The 19,563-nt window shown below is 46.5% G+C and overlaps 8 protein-coding genes across 8 annotated transcripts; 5 read left to right on the plus strand and 3 right to left on the minus strand.

The window, feature by feature from the left end:
- Positions 1-31: 31 nt before the first annotated feature.
- Positions 32-2,167, minus strand: GLAREA_07083 (Creatinase/aminopeptidase; the record flags this gene model as incomplete). The annotated part of the gene is made up of 4 exons (XM_008081031.1): positions 32-457; positions 507-1,858; positions 1,911-1,994; positions 2,041-2,167. The coding sequence occupies 4 exons, from the start codon at positions 2,165-2,167 to the stop codon at positions 32-34; spliced, it is 1,989 nt and encodes a 662-aa protein (XP_008079222.1).
- Positions 2,168-2,668: 501 nt separating this feature from the next.
- Positions 2,669-6,179, plus strand: GLAREA_07084 (ARM repeat-containing protein; the record flags this gene model as incomplete). The annotated part of the gene is made up of 8 exons (XM_008081032.1): positions 2,669-2,722; positions 2,876-3,057; positions 3,106-3,447; positions 3,501-3,630; positions 3,707-5,477; positions 5,526-5,710; positions 5,760-6,043; positions 6,095-6,179. 8 exons carry the CDS (start codon positions 2,669-2,671, stop codon positions 6,177-6,179), a joined length of 3,033 nt encoding a protein of 1,010 aa, XP_008079223.1.
- A 783-nt stretch (positions 6,180-6,962) lies between these two features.
- Positions 6,963-9,982, plus strand: GLAREA_07085 (Galactose-binding protein; the record flags this gene model as incomplete). Its single annotated transcript, XM_008081033.1, has 2 exons — positions 6,963-7,874; positions 7,928-9,982. The coding sequence occupies 2 exons, from the start codon at positions 6,963-6,965 to the stop codon at positions 9,980-9,982; spliced, it is 2,967 nt and encodes a 988-aa protein (XP_008079224.1).
- A 738-nt stretch (positions 9,983-10,720) lies between these two features.
- GLAREA_07086 (RmlC-like cupin) lies at positions 10,721-11,399 on the plus strand (the record flags this gene model as incomplete). Its single annotated transcript, XM_008081034.1, has 4 exons — positions 10,721-10,750; positions 10,799-11,122; positions 11,171-11,218; positions 11,271-11,399. 4 exons carry the CDS (start codon positions 10,721-10,723, stop codon positions 11,397-11,399), a joined length of 531 nt encoding a protein of 176 aa, XP_008079225.1.
- Positions 11,400-12,255: 856 nt separating this feature from the next.
- On the minus strand, positions 12,256-13,275 carry GLAREA_07087 (uncharacterized protein; the record flags this gene model as incomplete). The annotated part of the gene is made up of 1 exon (XM_008081035.1): positions 12,256-13,275. The coding sequence occupies one exon, from the start codon at positions 13,273-13,275 to the stop codon at positions 12,256-12,258; it is 1,020 nt and encodes a 339-aa protein (XP_008079226.1).
- Positions 13,276-15,839: 2,564 nt separating this feature from the next.
- GLAREA_07088 (NAD(P)-binding Rossmann-fold containing protein) lies at positions 15,840-17,086 on the plus strand (the record flags this gene model as incomplete). The annotated part of the gene is made up of 2 exons (XM_008081036.1): positions 15,840-15,995; positions 16,160-17,086. The coding sequence occupies 2 exons, from the start codon at positions 15,840-15,842 to the stop codon at positions 17,084-17,086; spliced, it is 1,083 nt and encodes a 360-aa protein (XP_008079227.1).
- A 168-nt stretch (positions 17,087-17,254) lies between these two features.
- Positions 17,255-18,081, minus strand: GLAREA_07089 (Rhomboid-like protein; the record flags this gene model as incomplete). The annotated part of the gene is made up of 2 exons (XM_008081037.1): positions 17,255-17,815; positions 17,881-18,081. 2 exons carry the CDS (start codon positions 18,079-18,081, stop codon positions 17,255-17,257), a joined length of 762 nt encoding a protein of 253 aa, XP_008079228.1.
- Positions 18,082-18,730: 649 nt separating this feature from the next.
- On the plus strand, positions 18,731-19,280 carry GLAREA_07090 (Histone-fold containing protein; the record flags this gene model as incomplete). Its single annotated transcript, XM_008081038.1, has 3 exons — positions 18,731-18,830; positions 18,889-19,013; positions 19,065-19,280. 3 exons carry the CDS (start codon positions 18,731-18,733, stop codon positions 19,278-19,280), a joined length of 441 nt encoding a protein of 146 aa, XP_008079229.1.
- Between the last annotated feature and the right edge of the window lie 283 nt (positions 19,281-19,563).

Consider the following 19,563-nt stretch of genomic DNA (forward strand, 5'->3'; position numbering starts at 1 on the left):
CCCTCATGTACAGAATAGAGTATAAGCTTGCCTACAGTGGCTCTGTTTCACGCTCAAGCCACTTTATAGCTAGCGAGCCTGGCTCAAAATAGTCCTTGGTCTTTGCGTGGATGTCAGCGTGATATTCGTTCAACCAGTGTTTCTCTTTCCTTGTGAGGAGACTTTCGTCAATGAGCTTCCTGCAGTATGGAGTCATGGTAACGTGCTCGAATCCTAGGTATGGTTTGTCTCCGAATTTCTGGTTCGTTTCGACCTCCTTCACCATGATGATGTTCTCAATTCGAATACCAAAATTCCCATCCTCGTAATACCCAGGCTCGTTAGAGATCACATTGCCAGGCGACAGAGGTACCTCGGAATATTGTATCCTGGTTCCGATTCCGATCGGACCTTCATGGACGTTGAGATAGGAGCCTACACCGTGTCCAGTTCCGTGTCGGTAATCCAAGCCTTCTTCCTACATAACGGTTAACATGATGCACATGAGTAAGCATCGTTTTACGTACCCATAGAAATTGTCTTGCAAGGGTATCTAAAGCAAACCCGCTGGTTCCCTTTGGGAAAACGGCGACATCAAGAGCAATGTTACCCTTGAGCACCAACGTGTAAGCCTTCTTCTCAAACGCCGATGGCTCTCCAAAGTGAAGCGTTCTTGTTGTATCGGTTGTGCCATCGAGATATTGAGCCCCGGAATCACACAAGTAGATAGCTTTCGGGTCAATTATAGAGCAGTTCCCGCGCTCTGGCTTGTAATGAATGACTGCTGCATTGGCACCGGTAGACGAAATTGTGTCGAAGGACAAACCCACAAAGTGCTTCTGTTTCGAACGAATTGCTTCTAGTTTATCTGCCGCCGTGACCTCGTCTAGCTGTACGTTCTGAACAATGAGTTGGTCCTCTAACCAGGCAAAATACTCAGTCAAAGCTGCTCCATCTCTGACATGACAAGCTCTCATTCCCTCTAGTTCGGTGTCGTTTTTCACGGCTTTGGCATCGCCGATTGGGCTTCGGACTTCTTCGACTTTGGTTTCGCCCCCTAGCGCTCGTTTCAATGCCCAGGACGTTTTTGTTGACACAAGAAACTTCTTGATCTTAGCTTCGGGCTCGTTGTCCGGGGTATCTAGCGACTTGCAAAGTACTTCGCTGTCCTCGAAAATCTTATGATATGGTCGCATAGAAACTCCATTGTCGGTGAGGTAAGTCTTGCACTCGCTACTCAACTTTGCGGAGTTGACATAAAGGGTCGCTGTTGTAGGTGTGATGGCAGCATATGAGAAAAACACAGGATTGTACGGGATGTCATTCCCGCGCATGTTGAATAGCCAAGCGATTTCATCCAGCATCGATACTATGAAACCGGAGCTTTTCTTTTTATCCAGCTCTTTGCGAAGATCTTCGAGCTTTTTCTTCAAGTCTTTTCCTGCAAACTGTGGTGCAAGTATTTTGATGGGCTCGCTGGGTTTCGCTGGTCGGTCGTTTCCCCAAACTATGTCGACCAAATTGTCTTCTACAGCTACCAGCTCTTGCCCGCCTTTCTTCTTGATCTTTTCCGACAGCTTTCGTGCATCAGGCGCCGATATAACTGTTGGGTCAACGCTAACCAACTTTCCTCCCTCAGACTGCTCGGCCGACCACTCTTGCCAGGTTGGAACATCTTGCAGACCTTGCTTGAGCAGCAGCCAGTTGCCATCGAGCTGTTTCGCAGCTTGATTGAAATATCGTCCATCAGTAGCCAATGCTGCCAACTCGTGGGTGATAACCGCGCAACCTGCAGATCCAGAGAAACCTGATATGAACTCTCTTCTTCCGTCACACGGCGCGATATACTCGGAGGCATGGCTGTCTTCGCTTGGAACAACTGCAAGACTGTTAACAGCTGCGGAGTAGTAAGGAAAGATCCACTTACATACTGTAGACGTCCAGCTTCTGTTGTTTCATGAGCTCTCGCAGCCTGGTTAAGCGCTCAGTAGTATTGATTTGCTCCATCGCTGCTGCTGGACCAGGCGTTAGCTATGAAAGCTAAGGGAATGGGGGGAATACCTTGGTCTGCACTGGTAGCGGTTGAGTTGTATCGGACGGCGAGCTGGAGTTTCTGCAACCAGGGTTGGTTCAATCCTGTGATTTGAGTCCTCGCGAAAACTTTTCCTAGCGATCGAGAAGATTGCATTGATCCCACGCTGAGAAGGAAGGTCGTGGGGTGACAGTGTACGGAGTGAGTGGGCCCGAATCACACCGATTTCAAAATCCGAATACCCAGATCTAATAATGCCGCAAGTGAATACAAAAGACGATAGAATAGGATGATGGGTTTTTGCAATCGTTCAGTGCAATCAAATGCATGTCTAGAGTCGGTGATTTACTGGTCCTCTGCAGGTTCCCTACAGTCAATATCGTTGGCGGGACATCCATATCGATAAGCAAACCTGAGGCTTAAATTGGTGTGGGAAACGGCATTTTTTGATACTGTCATCATTCATTCAGACCGAACAAACAAAAATTGAAAAGGATTGGTAGAGGGCTTCATGTCGTTAATTTCGATGTTTTGAATTTTTGCCAGTGGTTGATGATGAAGGCTCTTGCTTCCGCCTCAAATTGCCATATCGTACGAATTCATCAACCACCTCTCTGTCCTTGAATAAATCCGTACCACCCCCGTTCAGAGGCGACAATGGCCAGCAATACATACGATCAGCTTCCCACATCTCTAGAAGAGGTCGTTTCTGTGAGTTTTTGGTTTTCTCTACGAAGCCTTTCTACCAATTATCAAATCAAACACCAAACTCTCCAAGCCACACCCGAGGCCGTTTAGCAATATTCAACTATACGCAGCGAGCCGCGTGTTTTATATTTGTGTCACTGATTTTTTACCACTTAGCTCGTCCTGCAATTATATCGACCAGGCGCACAAGTATCCGTCGTCAAGACCCAAGAGACCTTACACAGGTTGCAGCGGTCGCCTGAAGGTTGGCGACTCGCAAACAGTCTCTCGAATCATGAAAATCAGGAAGTGAGATTCTTCGCTGCCCTGACTTTCATCGTCAAATTGAACACAGACGCGTAGGTGGTGCGCATCATCTAGCAGAGCTCTATTAATTTGACAAACAGAAAATCGCTCGGTGAAGAGGACGTCCAAGCACTACTTACTACTCTCATAAACTGGTTGATCCGATGCCTGGAAATTTCCGAGGGCCAGTTGGTGTTGAGAAAGTTGTGTTCGACCCTTGTGGTATTTTTCTTTCAATTTTCTTCATCGTGGCAGAACTGCATCAAGCATCTCATCTACTGTGTCTCCGTGGGATCGGCGCTACCGTATGAGTCCTCCCAAGATGCGCCGGATGTGCAAAGTATGATACAACAGTTACCAGACAGGAAAGCAGTTGCCATCTTCTGGTTTGCGTCTACCTTGGTAGAGGAAGTTGGCAAAACAGATTCAAACTCCATGAAACAGTAGGCGTAGCTTCCGCGCACCGGAACTCGATCAACAAACTGACCCTAAGTAGACACAAATTTCATCAACTAATGCTACCGAACGTCGACGATATCGTTCCCCTTATATCGAAGTACATCACAGACCACAACCCTACGCCAGATCAAGCAAACGTTCGCCAAGAGGCTATGAAATGTTATCAGGTATGTCCTTATATAAAGCTGGATTTCTCTCTTGAACTAACCAGCCTTGTGAAAACCTCCCGGCTAATTGTTCAAGTCGTGGGTATCCTATTCGCACAGGGCATTCATCGACGACGGCTTGATACTCGAGCCCCTACGAACATTTACGAATGCAACTATCATGTGCCTTGCTGATGAAAACCTGTATGAAATTACCATGGAACTTCTTGCAGATGTACTCTCCACTTATTGCAAGTTTTTCTCCGAGGATGACTTTCAGACACTCTTTGCCCTTTTCAACAGTCAATGGGCACAAGAGCGATATCAGCGATTAGTTCAAGGGGACTATGATTTCGATTCCATTCAGTTCGGGCTCTTTACTCTCGCTTTTGGAGATGCCACTCTTCAGGATCTAGCTACCCGTACTGAGCCTCAATATCAGCAGTTCTTGACAGCCCTGGGAGGCCTACTTGGCGCAGAGGGCTATCCGGTGCATGAGGATAAAATATTCGTGCCGGCGCTAGAATTCTGGAATGCTTTTGTGGAAAATATGATTGACAGCATCTGGTCGGAAGACGAAACTTCACTGCTAGAAAACACATTCGCCCAAATGCATGTAACACAAGCGATTCAAAAGTGCTGGCGGAAAATACAGTTCCCACCCTCGGAAATATTTAACTCCTGGGACTCAGTTGACCGTACAGGCTTCAAAGATGTGAGGAGAGACTTCAGCGATCTTTTACAACAGTTCTATTTGATCACAAAAATTCCTATCCTCGACGTTTTCATTACACTAGCGAACAAAGCTGTGGAGAACAGAAATTGGGAGGAATTAGAGGCATCATTGTTCTGCCTAGCATGCTTTCCCGACACGATAGGTGACACCGAACCACGCGATGAATATCTAGACAAGATATTCACAGCCCAAATTTTTTCACTCTTCTCGACCGCACCCGACGAGATCCCCTTAAGGACGATGCAGTCGTTTTTGCTCTTGGTAGATGGCTATGCGGATTATTTCGAGCAGAATACGGCCTACCTACCCAATGTTTTAAACATTGTATTTGGTACCTTGGCCTCTCCGGCTCTGAGCTACAAGGCATCACGAACAATTCAGAAATTATGTTCAGACTGTAGGAAGCTTCTCGTTCCCGAGCTTGATTCCTTTTTGAAGCAATACCAAAGCCTCAACAGCAATTCATCGATTGACAAGCACGCTAAAGAAGCGATCATGGAAGGAATAGCCTCACTTGTTCAAGCCATTCCCCTCGACAAGCTGAAGCTGAAGCCTCTGGACGAACTACTCAATTTTATTGAAGCAGACATAGAAGAGTGCTTCCGAATCATCGCTTTCCAAGCGACTTCAGAGGATACTTCCGGCTCAGCCCATATGAATTCCGTTACGTTGACTGCAGACTCCCCAGCATTACAACTGGGCCTAGGAGCCTTGAAGTCCATAATTGGCATTGGAAGAGGACTTCAGACCCCACACGATACACCGATATACCTCGACGAAGACGAAGAGAGATCTCCCTTTTGGACGACTGGGGAAGGCTCGCGAATTCAGACGAGAATTGCTTCTATGGTCAACAGGGTTTATGACGTTCTTGGCGCTCATGGGGATATCGTAGATGCAGCGTGCCATGTTTGGCGCCAGGGCTTTAGAGAACTGGAACCGGGAGCTTTCGTTGTCGCACCAGCAATGATTATTCAGTTTCTGCTAAAGGCGAATTTCAACACGCCACGACTTGGATGCGTGATTGGCACTGCTTGCTCATTCGTGACATCCCACAAATCCAATAACGAGAGTGGAGAAATATTCGCTACCTTAGTACATTGGATCTCGCAGATACTCCAGCAACAAGACCGTAAGTGGCTCAGTGTATTTCGTATTTCTAGGCTAACTCCATCACTAGAACCGAGCAATGACCCAGAAGTAGCTCAAAACGGGATCGATTTCCTAACTCGATTATTGTCCAAGCAATTGTCTTCGTTGATGAGCCATCAGCCTCCCTCTTCTCTAGAATTTCTCTTCTTCTTCACCCTTAAAGCGCTGGCGGGAACTGATCCATTACCAAAAAGTGCTGCTGCAGACTTCTGGGTATGCTCCGCTTTCAATTTCATGTGTAACTCATAGCTAACCAGCAAAGTCGACTTTCATTGGTCTTCCGACGCAGGAGGATTCGGCAATGCAAACAGCTATAGACAATGTACTCCAGCATTTAGGCCCTATGTTGGCAGAAGCTTTGATCTACAACATGGGAGGTCAAGCAGCACGTAGTGAGTTAGACAAATTATCTGACCCGCTCAAGAAGCTAGTCACAAGACAAGTCCGTTCAAAGAGCTGGTTGGAAGCTGCGCTCTCAGGAAACAGTTTTCCTAGTGACAAAGTCACAACTAGGGAGAAGACCGTTTTCCTCCAAAAGATAATGAAGTAAGTTTCCGGGGCCGCCTAACTAAAAAGTAAGAACTGACACAAACTTAGTCTGCGCGGTTCTCGGGGCACTAATCATGTAGTTAGAGAGTTTTGGCTAGCTTGTAGAGGGACTAATTTCGCGTATGCTTCGTAGTAGATAAATGCAAGTCAGTGCATGGTTCTACAACATATGCGGCAGAGCAACTGTGGTCGAAGGTTATGGCTTCGATTCAACACCAGTGCATCGGAGGCATCGCACAATAGGGGCAATTCTGGAGTTTGCGAAAAGATACCATTTGTCTCCGATCTCACAAAATGGAAGCGTGAAGCAGGACAGTAAGAGCGGCAAAGAACATGTGATGCGAGCTATCTCCATAGGCTCAGGATTTCAACATTCTTGTTGATCTCTCTACACGAAGCTTTCCGAGTTTCTAGCACATGGGGAAGATCTTTCAGGTGACAATCTCAACATCAATCTGTCAACGAAATATGAATCTAAAGTTATACCCCCCAACGAAGACTCTAGCAAATAGGAACAAAAGAAATTTAATAAAGTGCTAAGAATAGTAAGATGATTTATGCGCGTGCAAAGCGAACCCCTTTCGAGTACGGAGGTAATGCCCAGACCGTCAAGCAAGAGGCAAGCTGCAACGATAAGCGATAAGAGTTCCGTGCGTAATGTGGCATCCATCCCGTCCCAGATCTTCTTCCTTTGTACGAACAAGGACATTGGCCGTCGCCAGTTCACTACATATCTGCGGAAACCTCTTTTTGATCTTTCGCTGTGCGCCTCGACGTTCACGACAAAGCTTGATTGCACAGTGTCGAAATACGCACCCCCAAAGGCAACTACCATTACATTTAACCGTGCTTGTAACCACGTTTTCAACGAGATCTCTTGTGTTCTTTCTTTGTATGGCAGGATGTTGAGATCAAGATGTTTTTCACCTGCGACCGCCAATCCATGGCCTCAGCAATCTTGCTTTTGCTTACTCTAACTTCAACGCCTGAAGGTGTGCGCTCCCATACGATCACCAGCTCCCCGAAAACGGCGGCCGCCGCGAATCCAACAGCAACTTGCGAATTTCGCACAATCAACTATATCACAGATTCGTTACCACAACTATGCTTCAAAAGCTCTTGGAGCGCGAACGCGAGCACCGTCAGGACGGTGTCGGGGGAGGAGGCCGGCGGTGAGAAAGAAGCGGTGGACAAAGATTCGGCAATGCGCCCCTCTAGAGATGGAGGGGACGAGACGGGAAATGATACAGCCAATCTCACATCGACGAGCGCGTCCGTAACGAGCACGTCGTCGTCCACGCCTTTGCCGACTGAGACTGAGGCTATGCCAGAGGAGGTTAGTGAGTTGGACGAAGGATCTTTTTTGTCCTTTGAAGACTGGAAGAAGCAAGCATTGGAGAAAGCCGGACAACAAAATGCCCAAATAGGAAGTAGAAAGGTTAGCGGTGAGAACAGAAGGAAAGATTCAGGCCATTCGCCAGAGAGCCATGGCCCTTTTGGAGAGGAAGGAGAAATAGATATTGATTTTGCAGCATTTCGAGGCTCTGAGAATGAGCAGGAGAGTCAGGCTGCTAGAGAAGGTAAAACTGAAGAAATTCCAGAGAAATCCCCGAAAGTCAACACAAAGAAACGAAAGGAGCATCGTAGCAAAGATGCTGGGATTACTTGCAAGGAGCGCTTCTCGTACTCGTCTTTTGATGCCGGTGCTACTGTAGTAAAAACGCACCAGGGAGCGAAAAATTCGAAATCTATATTGATTGAAAACAAGGACTCCTATATGTTGTCAGTATGCTCAAAGGAAAACAAATTTGTCATAATTGAATTATCCGTAAGACTTATCCGCCCTAAAGGCTCGCATCGGGTATATTAACAACTCTGTAGGAAGACATTTGGATTGATACGGTGGTACTTGCAAATTACGAGTTCTTCTCTAGCATGATCCGACAGTTTCGAGTCAGTGTTAGCGATCATTATCCTGCGAAATTGGATAAGTGGAAGAACGTTGGGATTTACGAAGCTCGCAATTCCCGGGAAATCCAGGCATTTCTCATCGAGAATCCGCAGATTTGGGCGAGGTACATTAGAATTGAATTTGTGAGCCATTATGGAAATGAGTATTATTGCCCACTATCTCTCGTCAGAGTTCACGGAACCCGAATGCTCGAGAGTTGGAAAGAATCGGAGGCAAATGGTGACGATGACGATGCGGAGGAAGAGAACGAGGAAGATGCTGCAGAGACCAGTTACGAGCCTGAAGCTGTAGCAGATGCTGTCAAGGAGAAAGAAAGACAAGCTTTAGAACTTCGCAAACGGGCGGAAGAAGTGGTAAAAAAGAATCATGAAACTGCTGTCGCCAATGCTAGAGCCTCTGAACAACGCTTTTTGGACGAGGGAACTTCCCCTTGGGTCAAATTCCGATTTGCTTCTCCGAAGCCAAATAAATCGAGCGGCATCGAAGATATTTGCTTACCAAAAGATGGACCGACAACAAGTCATGCCCCTTCTTCTTCTTCCGAGCCAGAAGCAGTACCAGAGGCGGCCCGTTCATCTACCGTGACGAGCTCAAGCACAATTATCGAGATTAGTGCGTCCTCTGGCAAGTCGACGACGCAAATCCAATCTACGCAAGAATTTGCATCCGAATTTGTCTCTACATCTAGCGCTGTCGCGTCAAACATGACGAGTAGTTCGTCCACCTCAGAACCTGCAACGACCACTATGGCTCAGCAGGTGACGTCGCAGCCAAGTAGAACTCAAGTGAGCACAGGCTCACAAAAGAATAAGACCAGCGGGACCTCCTCCGCCTCGTCTTCTTTACCGACTATCCAAGAAAGCTTTTTCAAAGCAGTCTCGAGACGACTACAATCGCTGGAAACAAACTCGACCCTTTCCTTGAAGTATATTGAGGAGCAATCTAGGATATTGAGAGAGGCCTTTTCCAAAGTGGAGAAAAAGCAGTCCCAGAAAACTACTTCTTTTTTGGATACGTTGAATAGTACGGTCCTCACGGAGCTGCGAGGCTTCCGACAACAATATGACGAAATTTGGCAATCTACCGTTATTTCACTTGAGAGCCAACGAGAAGAGTCGCGCAGAGAAATTATCGCGATTAGCGCTAGACTCAACATCCTCGCGGATGAAGTTGTGTTTCAAAAACGCATGTCTATTGTTCAGTCGGTTTTGCTCTTACTTTGCCTTGGCCTTGTCATCTTTTCAAGGGTTTCTTCAACTGGTCAGGGGGAACTTCTAAATCTGCAGAACAGGTTCCGCAATTTCGGGGCAGAGAGCCCTTTACAGAGTGCTGTATTTGGTTCGTCCTTCCGGCGTATGGACCCCACGAGAAGTGACGGCTCATGGGCGGATGGTGGACATAATAGAGTGTTGTCCGATGACTTCGGTATTTCCAGGTCTGGAAGCTTTAGAAATGGTGCTCAGACACCCACGTCGATCTACTCACGTTCTGATTACAATTTTACACCACCATCAGGTCCTGAGGAAGTCCCATCCACCCTCACGGACGAGGATTTAGAGCCTCGACCGGATCATCTTGAGCCACCTAGGCCTCAACCGCATCGTCGAGTTTCAGGACTGGCAAACGAGCATGATAATTCATTTCAGAGTTCGAAGACAGCTCAGAGTTCGCCAGCGAGATCGCCACGGAAGCGGAAAGACTCGTTCCAGCAGGTTGCAAGTCCCCCACCGGAACCTACGTGCTCATCCATCGAGACAACACCTGAACCATATGATCTTAATGGTGATTCTCCAGGCCGCTCCCAGATTGGCCGTGCAGCCGCATCACCCTCACTTTCCTTTCGGGAACCAGCCCTGAGCCGTGTATCTAGCGACAGTGAAGAGATCGAGGGCAGGGAGTCCAGAGAAACTCCATTTAGTATTAGTCGGAAACCGCTTCCCGCTTTGCCGCCAACTTCTACATGAGATACCCTTACGAAGCCGATTTATCATTACGAATTTAACGAATTAGGATTTAATATCCCTTGACAATGTCTGGGATGTGACATTTTGTATGCAGTACTAACGGAACGGGCATTGATCATTTAGCGAGGAGTTGTCAAATTTGATGTTTGACTTGAGAGAAACACATCACGTTGAATATCGATGTGGAAAACATGTATAGTCGTTGTGAATGCCGGGCTAGATGCGAGAATGATTTACACCGCATGGGCCTGAGTACGTGCTTACAATTATAACGCATGGTGCAAACCACAGTGCAGCTTTTAATCAAGATACATGTAGCTATTGAGCAAAGCTGAGGCCGATCTGTTACCTGTATAGACCTCTGATTCGAAGCGATTTCCTTGCACCTTTGGTCGCCATTATCATTAACAAAATTTATGAGTAACGATTGCCCTTTTGAGTCAACAAGAAGTATGAGCGTCAGTTGCCATTGAGGTAATCAAAAGTATGTCACTGACTGTCGAATAACTAACTAACTGATTCAAGTCGGTTATTGGTGAACATGCAGCGGCCGTCTGAACCTTGTGCCGATCTCGCGCCACAGTGCAAATAAGGAGTAGCTTTTCGGGTGTCAGCACGCCATCTGCAGGTGAGCGTGACGGAATACAAACACAAAATATAAATTTCCCCTCCTCGCAACCCATTGAACTTATCATCCAACCCAAGCCGACCCAAACGTTTCATTAGCAAAACTACAAAATGCGCGCCTATTGGTACGATAATCAAGCTGTAAGACCTTCAAATTCTACTCAAACTTACCCCACTAACAATACCCAGGGCGACCAGCGTCTTCCCCACGACTCTGGCCGCAGCGTCGACCCCCAGTACCTCTCCAACTTAGGCGTTCTTTACTACCACCTTTCCGACGAAGAAGATGTCAACAAGCTCGCGTCTGAGAGAAGCTACAAGAATCGCGATGTTATTACCGTGTCGCCAGAGAAGATGGGTGATATCTACGAGGAGAAAGTGAAGTCATTTTTCCACGAACATTTGCATGAGGACGAGGAAATCAGGTATATTCGGGACGGTGCTGGGTTCTTTGATGTAAGGAGCGAGGGTGATGAGTGGGTTAGGATCTTCTTGGAGAAGGACGACTTAATTGTAGGTTTTTTGTGGTGTGACGAGTATACTGGGCTAATTTGGGGATAGATTCTTCCTGCTGGGATTTATCATCGCTTTACTACGGACAACAATAATGTGAGTTTGCAACTTTCGTGTGGTACGAGTCATTGTACTGATGTTGGGATAGTACATTCAAGCCATGCGACTTTTCAAGGAGGAGCCAAAATGGACACCACTAAACCGTGGTCCAGAGGTCGATGTCAACCCGTTCCGCAAAGAATATTTGAGCACCCGAAGTCCAGTTGCGAGCCAATGAGTATCTAGCACTTTCTAGAAAGGGAATACGAATGATGATGTTACGAAGCGAAGTGTGTGTACAAAGTACTTCAAAGTGTTGAAATAAGACAAGATCAGCGTTCCACTTCCTGCTTTCACGGATCATCAAAAGAACAAGCTTCTGTTTAGTTGGCTATCGGAACTATGAAATTACAGTACGTTGAATACGATGTCAGATGAATCTTCTTCGCTACCCTGCTTCGAAGGTACTACCCAAAGCGGACCTGACAGCCACCGAAACCCTTGCAACTGTTGCCCGCTTCAACAGTGGATGCCTGCATGATTGAAGTGTTTAGAGCCATAGCCTTTGTATCATCCGCATCAGAATCAGCCACAAGACTACCCAAAGATGGCTAGCTGGGTAAGCACCACCTAATTGCCTCAGAGGGACCTTGAAGCCGAGAAGTATTGAACGAATTCAACACATCGAAGAACGCACAACGCGCGTGCACACGAGCCGAAGGCTCACTTCAATCCACGATTACTCCAACCACTTGAATGACGCAGTTGTAGATTGAAGATGTTTAGGATAGTTCACTTTCTGAATTACCTGGAAGCTCGGTAGATAATTAGATTCAATCTCAAAATAAAGCTATCCTTCAAAGCAAAGCACAAGGCGCAGAGTCCAGTCATAACGCCACCCTAAAGCCTTAAATCGACTTGTGAACCAGAAGTAAAAGTATTGATGATGGAACAACACAGATCATGGGATATCAAACGAGTCTCTAAAGAGCAAAGTACATAACGCCAGAAGAAATGCATGCTTAATCCCCGGTCGTCGAATTTCGTAACCCACCCTCATAGGTTTGTTCAAATCGAGTAAGGAACATGATGTCCTATGCTCTCCAAATCGCTGCTCTAGCACCTTTGCTGTCGCCGGTTGGTTTGATAGCTGCCGGGTTGCCAGCTGCGGGCTGGAGGGTTTCGACCGGCGTATCGTCTGGGTAGTAAGGAGATGGAGGGTATGTTGGTTGGCTGAATGTGGTAGGGTCTGATATGGTGTAGGTTGTTGGTTGAGTTGGCGACGTGGTTGGATAGGTGTCGGTCGGTTCTGTGGTTGTGGGGAGGGGGTCTGAGGAGGTGGATGTTGGGTAGGGCAATGTTGAGGAGGATGGTTCGGTAGTGTAGGGTGTTGTGCTCGATGTGCTGTCTGTTGTTGACGAGGAAGAGCTGGAGCTTGTATCTGTTGAGGATGAAGCTGAAGAATAAGAAGACGACGATGAAGAAGAAGATATGGAAGTTGAGGACAAAGAAGATGTACTGCTAGATTCCGTGCTGGAAGGGCTTGTGGTTGAAGTGTTCCCACCATATGGAGGTTGGGTGTATGCCACGGTGACTGGAGGCGGTGGTGGCGGTGGAGTCCAAGTTGGTTGCTCAGTCTTTGTCGTTGTGACCGTGATAGTCTGGCCAATGTTGTTGATCACCACGCTGATATTGATGATGACTACATTGATGATGATGTTCTTTTCATAGATAGCGACAGTGCAGTCGTGGTTTGGCGAACCAGTAGGGAAGACATAGACTGTTGTTTGTAGTCCGTAGTCGCAGGAAGTAACATATCCGTACTTAGTAGTTATATAAGCCGGTGGGCTAGGGTAAGGATATATTGTAGGTGCAGGGTGAGGGTTTCCGGGATACACCGTTGGTGCCGGAGTAAGATGTCCAGGAACTAATGTTGGGCCAGGATTTGGATGGGGTTGTTGGGGACAAGTAGTGACTGTTGAATAAATGGTCGAATAGATAGTTGTGGGCTGGTACTGGTAGACTGTAGTAGATGGCTCGCAAGAAGATGTATTGTAGGTTGCTGCTACCGCAGAACACAGCAGAGAGATTGAGGAAGCTGTTGAGAACCTCATTGTTTTGAAACGATCAGTATTCTGCGTTGAAAGCACAGAGTTGGCAATATTTAGCTTATTGAAGCTTGAAAAGGGAGTATTTAATGATGAGCGATTGTCGTAAGGGAATATTGAGGCAAAGATAGTGATTGGAAGTTGGATATGACAATGAATTACAGATAGCCACATGCATTATATACTTCAACCTCAACCGGGCTGAGAACGAAATCACTTCAACCAAAAAGCCAAATCCGAGCTACAGCCCAAGAATCAAACAAGGCAACCTCATGCCCATCAATCAGAACCTGGATCGCCATCATGTAGAGACTGCAAAGACTCATCATCCGCCACGCATACGATGCGCGAGTGGACGAGACGCGCTGAGTTTCTCCAAGTGGCTGACAGACGTTGAGCTTGCCAATAACTGCGGTATTAATGGCTTGATAATAGCTATTGAAGTAGGGTATAGGGCTGAGATTGAAGTTAAAGTCGTCCAGCTGTGGCTGTGGGCTGTGTCGCTAAGCGAGAATTTCAGTATCGTGAGTGGTAGGTCCACGAGGTTTTATTTTAGACATCAGTCTGCAGGTTTTCGGATAAAGGCAGTCTACCAGCCTCATAAGCCACGAGAACTGCTCCGATGACCGTTTCTGTAATGGTAGTGTTTTCTGGGAATTGCCCGGCGAAGAGGTAATGGTGAGAGAGCTGATATTGTAGGATATGTTCTTCATGGCATCTTTTACACTATGAATGAAAAGTAGAGGAAGTTACTCATGCAGAGAGAACGTATAAAACTGCTTCAAAGGCCATAGACCACTCTTTGGACAATACGATATAGAGAGCCCAAATCGGATATCTTTCTCAACCACGTCAATCTGATAGACCAAGAAGCACCTTTGCCTCTAAGGACAAATTTTCGAAAAGCTACGTAAGTGTATGTCTTATATTAAAGAGTGAACCATCTTCGGACCGTCTATTCGCTTAAAAACTGAAAGTTCATGTTGTATGGTGATGTCGGAATGGGTGTTTCGTATTCGCTTAACTCGATTGCAATCACATATAGCTAGGTTCAATCCAGGCAGGCAAGGCATAGGTCATGTACTGCCCATTGTGGAATACAATAGGACATTTAATTTACTGTTTGTGGTCTGGTAAAACCCGAGACGGGCTTTCTTGAACCTAGGGCGTCAAAGTCTTGGCGACCAGTTCAAGTACATCATTCAAACCCTTTATCAAGAGGCTCCATGGGAAGATATACACACCATACTCGATGAGTTATAACATATGCAGCTGTGCCCTAACGAAGCTTCAGTAGACGCTTGTTCTACCAGCCAGGTCATAAGCGGCCTCCGACTTTGAGAGTGACTGCAGCACAAACCTCAACGCCATTGAGGTGTCCATGCATGCAAATGTAGGCATTTTTTCAAGTACATATCAAACTCGCTCATCTGTGGAAGATGACACAACCCCGGTAGATTTTGATACCACGCCTGGTGACAGTTGAACAATTGCGTGACCAGATTCATACTTCAACATGCTTGCTCATTTGATGGCATATGTCTGTTGATAATGAATTTATCATATCTTTTTATAATGTGACATTCTCCCCACAACTTTTCTTAGGTATAGGTAAGGAAGTCACCTTCGAGATTGACCATACAAAGTGCTGTGACTATCAAGCAATCAAGAACATAAGTGATTTTGAACGTCGTCATGAAACTGAAAGTCATTCCAAGAGAGTTGTCCCTAAATAAGAATACCAATTGAAATTGACTTGCTATAATGTTTAGTAGAAGAAGGCTATACAACAATCACTTAAGCCACCATCATCGTTTCAAGTTTCAGAGTCACTCTAGTATCCCTACAACTATACACATTATGCGAGAAGTCCTCTGCTCAATGAATATGGCCATGCTGTCTTTGTGGCCCTTAGCCCTGATTGTAACTTTCTAGGTCTAAATTATGCACGAACTTTTTGTTTGTTTTGCTCTGATTTCGGAAATATTGATTCAAGTTGGTAGGTTCAAATGCCAATTATGGACCGGAAAAAGGTTCGATTTGAGGTGGACAGACACAGGAATCTTCGTCCCATCTCGCTTAACAGTTCAGTGATTGGTCCCCCTATTCCACTTCACATAATATGTATCTTGAAAATATACTAGAGCACCAAAATACTTCCTAACGTGGTAATTTCCCGGCATTTGATTGGAAATTACATAATTGCTGAACTAAACACTTCTCTCATCACTATAAGATACATTCTTGAACCCTCGTTTGAAACTTCTAGGATATGACTTCAAAATGTTAGAATCGTTTAAATCCTAAAATGAAGCAGATTTAACTTTTACTTATATCATGCGATACAGAGTCTGTCAAAGTCCAATACAACGAAAAGTCTTTTCACAAATTTCAGAATCTTGACCCTCGCACTGCACTACTCCTTATTCTCGCTTCACGATCCCCACAAAACCTCTGCCCCACCAACCCCGCAACATCAATCGCGACATCAACCAAGCAAAGCCCAAGACAGGACATCAAAGTCACGAGAATGTCATCGATGAGCTACTCCAACATCACTTAAGGATATGATGGAGTATATCGATGGAGAGGGGGAGTTGAATGGAGCAAGCACAACAGCGAATATGTCTTCCCCAACTGAGGACGGAAGCAGGGGAAAGCTACAGCTGCCGCTGAGTTGTGATCCCCCTGGGCCTGGAAATCCGGTGAAGCAGTTGGTTTGGATCGTAAGTATAACCTAAAGTCAGACGTCGTTATGAATATTATGATATTATGACGATTTTATCATATTGGCTTTTATTCTATACCACTAAGGTCATCAATGTTCTTTCCTAAAAATCGCAAAACTATCGAAGTTCATCTCACAAAACAAGCAGCTAATAACATCTAGATATTCGGCAGCACGGGCCACATGGGCCGCTCTCTAGTGCGATCCTGTCTCGCTCAAGGCGACCTCGTCGTCGCTGTCGGTCGTGTCTTCGAGAACACGCTGGCATCAATGCAAAACTGGCACGCAAACTGCCATGGCCTCCTTTGCGACGTACGAGCACGAGAATCCGTCCAAGAAGTTCTAGAAGGCGCGATCGCGCACTTCGGGCACGTAGATATCATCGTCAACTGTTCTGGATACGGTGTTATAGGCGCCTGTGAAGATCAAGATGATCACGAGGTGCGAAATCAGTTTGAGACAAATTTCATGGGGACGCTGCATATTATCCAATTGAGTTTACCCTACTTTAGGGAACAGGGTGCTGGGAGGTATCTGATCTTCAGTAGTACCAGTGGTGCTCTGGGTGTTCCTGGTCTAGGGCCGTATTGTGCCACTAAGTATGCGGTGGAGGGATTGATCGAGGCGATGCTTTATGAAATTGATTCCTTCAACATCAAGGCGACGCTTGTGGAGCCTGGATTAGTGAGGAGAGATGAACCGGATTGGGAGAAGAATCCTCTTCCAACATGGGGGCATTTTTTGATTAAACCCGCAAGCGAGCCATATTCGCAGGCAAATTCGCCAGCATTACATGCAAAGAGGATGGTTCAGTGGTTGGGCGACAAGCAGCCAACAAGTGCTGTGAAATGTGCCGAGCTGGTCTGGCAATTGGGCCACTGTTCATATCCTCCCTTGCGCTTGCTCTTAGGAAGTTATGCCATTGAGAGCATTCGTGATCGACTTCGGTCTATTATTGAAGAGTTAGAGGATTGGAAGCACCTACATTTCCCCGTGGCAGCAGATGCTCAGCTTGAGGACGACAAGGAGGATAATAGCGAAGAAACCGGGAGGAGAGATAGTTATAGTCAAGAAACAAAATTAGAATAAGATGAAAAAGGTGGTATCATTTGATAGAATGTTTAATCCCCTGGCTCCAAAGTGAAGCATATCCTATGCATCGGAGCCATCCTATGTCATTCATAACATTTCCGTGACGCCATCCAAAACTCCCTATTAAAATGCCGTCATATGCGCCTGTTGTTCTGCAACTCTACATTATCGTACTTCAGGCGCTGCTGCCGCCGCGCCTCCAACAGGAACATTGTGTAAGACCCCATCAGAATCGATGTTTTGTGTTGGTGCACCGTCAAATAGACGCCTCCACCACATGGGAGGGTCAAATGGTCGGGAGCCGTTGTGGAGTGGCGGATATACATCGCAAAAAAAGTACCACACGTGGCCGATGATGACTCCCATAATCTCGTCTTTAGGAATCACTCCATGTACGATCAAACTGAATCCCATCAAGACCCACGGAAGGTATGGCGCGGTGAAGACCAACAGGCCTAAGAAGCTCAATCTCGTCTCCGGATTCCTCCTGGACCATATGTAGACGAGCGTGGACGATAGAGGGTGTCCAAGAAACGGCATGGATACTAATGGTGACATACATATCAAACATGTAGTAGCGTAAAGTAGGAGCCAAGAGAAGTGGGCTGGCGATCGACCGGCTGATTCTTCGAGCAATCGCGAATATCGTTGGAGGAAAAAGACATGGAAAACGAGATCAAGGGACAGTGGTCCGAAGTAGAGGAAGGTAGTGAGCAATCGCCAGAACTATCATGTATGTTAGAGTTGGATTGCGAAGAATTTGGTGGTAGGCATGTTCCGTTTGCACTTACTTGGTGTTGGTGGAAGACTGCTCGGTAGCTATAAAACAACTTGAATGGCGTAACGATTTGACATTGTACGAGGGCGCTCGTAAGTACTGTAGCTGTAGTCCACCATCGTGTGCATAGAGGCATTTCCCAAAACCAGGTCTCCAGAGGAAACCCCGCTTGGCCGACGATACCGCCGTCGCCTCCTCCCATCATTTGATCCATGTTGGTCTGTTTGCGACTGTTGTAATTTGAGATAACGGATGGCGTCGTTTTAGTTAAATAAAGTGTTTCACAATGCGACGTCGAACTGGAGAGAAGTCCACGTTATGGATGGAAGTTGTTGGCCGCTTTTGGATACGTATTTAAGTGATTGAAGTGTCCTTTCTTGATCGGCGAACATTAGCAAGCAGCGTCGAATGCGCTTCCCAGAATAGACAAGCCGCGCCCCACCAAACCCCATATGTGCGCCACACCTTGGGCGAGAAGCTTCACCAGCCACACCTCACCACACTCACCATGCCAACCAGCTGTCGCGTCAACAAATCCTCGAATCGTTGCGCATAGCTATGACTGCGTATGCGTTGAATATATTTACAATCCGAGTCAGAATCTGTTACACCAGAGTTTATCTGATAGCGAAAAGTGTCTTTAAAGCGTGTGGTGTAACCGACTACTTACTACACTTGTCCCATTCCTCAACTAGCTACGGGTTTGATCCAGTGCACGTCTCTTTCGCGACCTTGACGCGAACTAAATTCGTGCCCCCCAGCTATCAACACAATATCTCACAACCCAAGCGCATGGCCCCTCGATTGTCGCCGGTATATATCCTATCGTATTCAAGCTATAGCAAGCCAATTGGCCCTTAAAAATGCCTCCAAAAGCAGCGGCATCAGGGAGTGGGAGGAGGACGAGTGGAAAGGGTATTGCGAAGAAGTCGAACGCAGGTCGGAGGAGTAGTGGAATAGAGCGTGAGCATACCAGGCAATATGATAAAAGATGATTGTACTGACGGGTTGTTTTCCATAGCTGGAGATCCAGCGCCAGGACGAAAAAAGCGCCGCTACAGGCCTGGTACCCTTGCGCTGAAGGAGATCAGAAGATACCAAAACTCTACAGATCTTCTCATGAGGAAGCTTCCGTTTTCACGCTTGGTAAGTAGCAAAAATATCCGCGCGCAAAAATGTAGCGCTGACCTGGAGTAGGTTCGAGAAATCGCCAATACTTTGACCCCATCAGGAGAAACAATGCGCTGGCAGTCGCAAGCTGTTATGGCTTTACAAGAAGCATCCGAAGCCTTCTTAGTACATTTATTCGAAGATGGCAACCTATGCGCTATTCACGCGAAACGAGTCACCATAATGCAGAAAGATATCCAGCTTGCGAGACGAATTCGGGGCGCTTGGGGCGGACTGGGCTAGTATTGTCAATGACATTGGATTGGTTGGATTGGTTGAATGTATTTGGTATGGGGGCGTTCATGGTGTTGCTATTCTGAATTTTCAGAGCTGATTAACGGCATACGGTTTGCACAAGCTATTGTACGGTGTGCCGAGAGGGAAGCTATTGCTGTATCAGCCGAAAGTGGCATTCTTGGGAAATGGTAGAATGAAGTGTTATGTATGTCTACGAGTTGTTTTGACGTTTTACGCGAGCCGTCGTATTTTTGAAAACCCGTATCTGCTGTAAGTGCTTCGAATGCTA

The sequence above is a fragment of the Glarea lozoyensis genome (genome assembly GCF_000409485.1).
Source record: "Glarea lozoyensis ATCC 20868 chromosome Unknown GLAREA14, whole genome shotgun sequence".
NCBI lineage: Eukaryota > Fungi > Ascomycota > Leotiomycetes > Helotiales > Helotiaceae > Glarea > Glarea lozoyensis.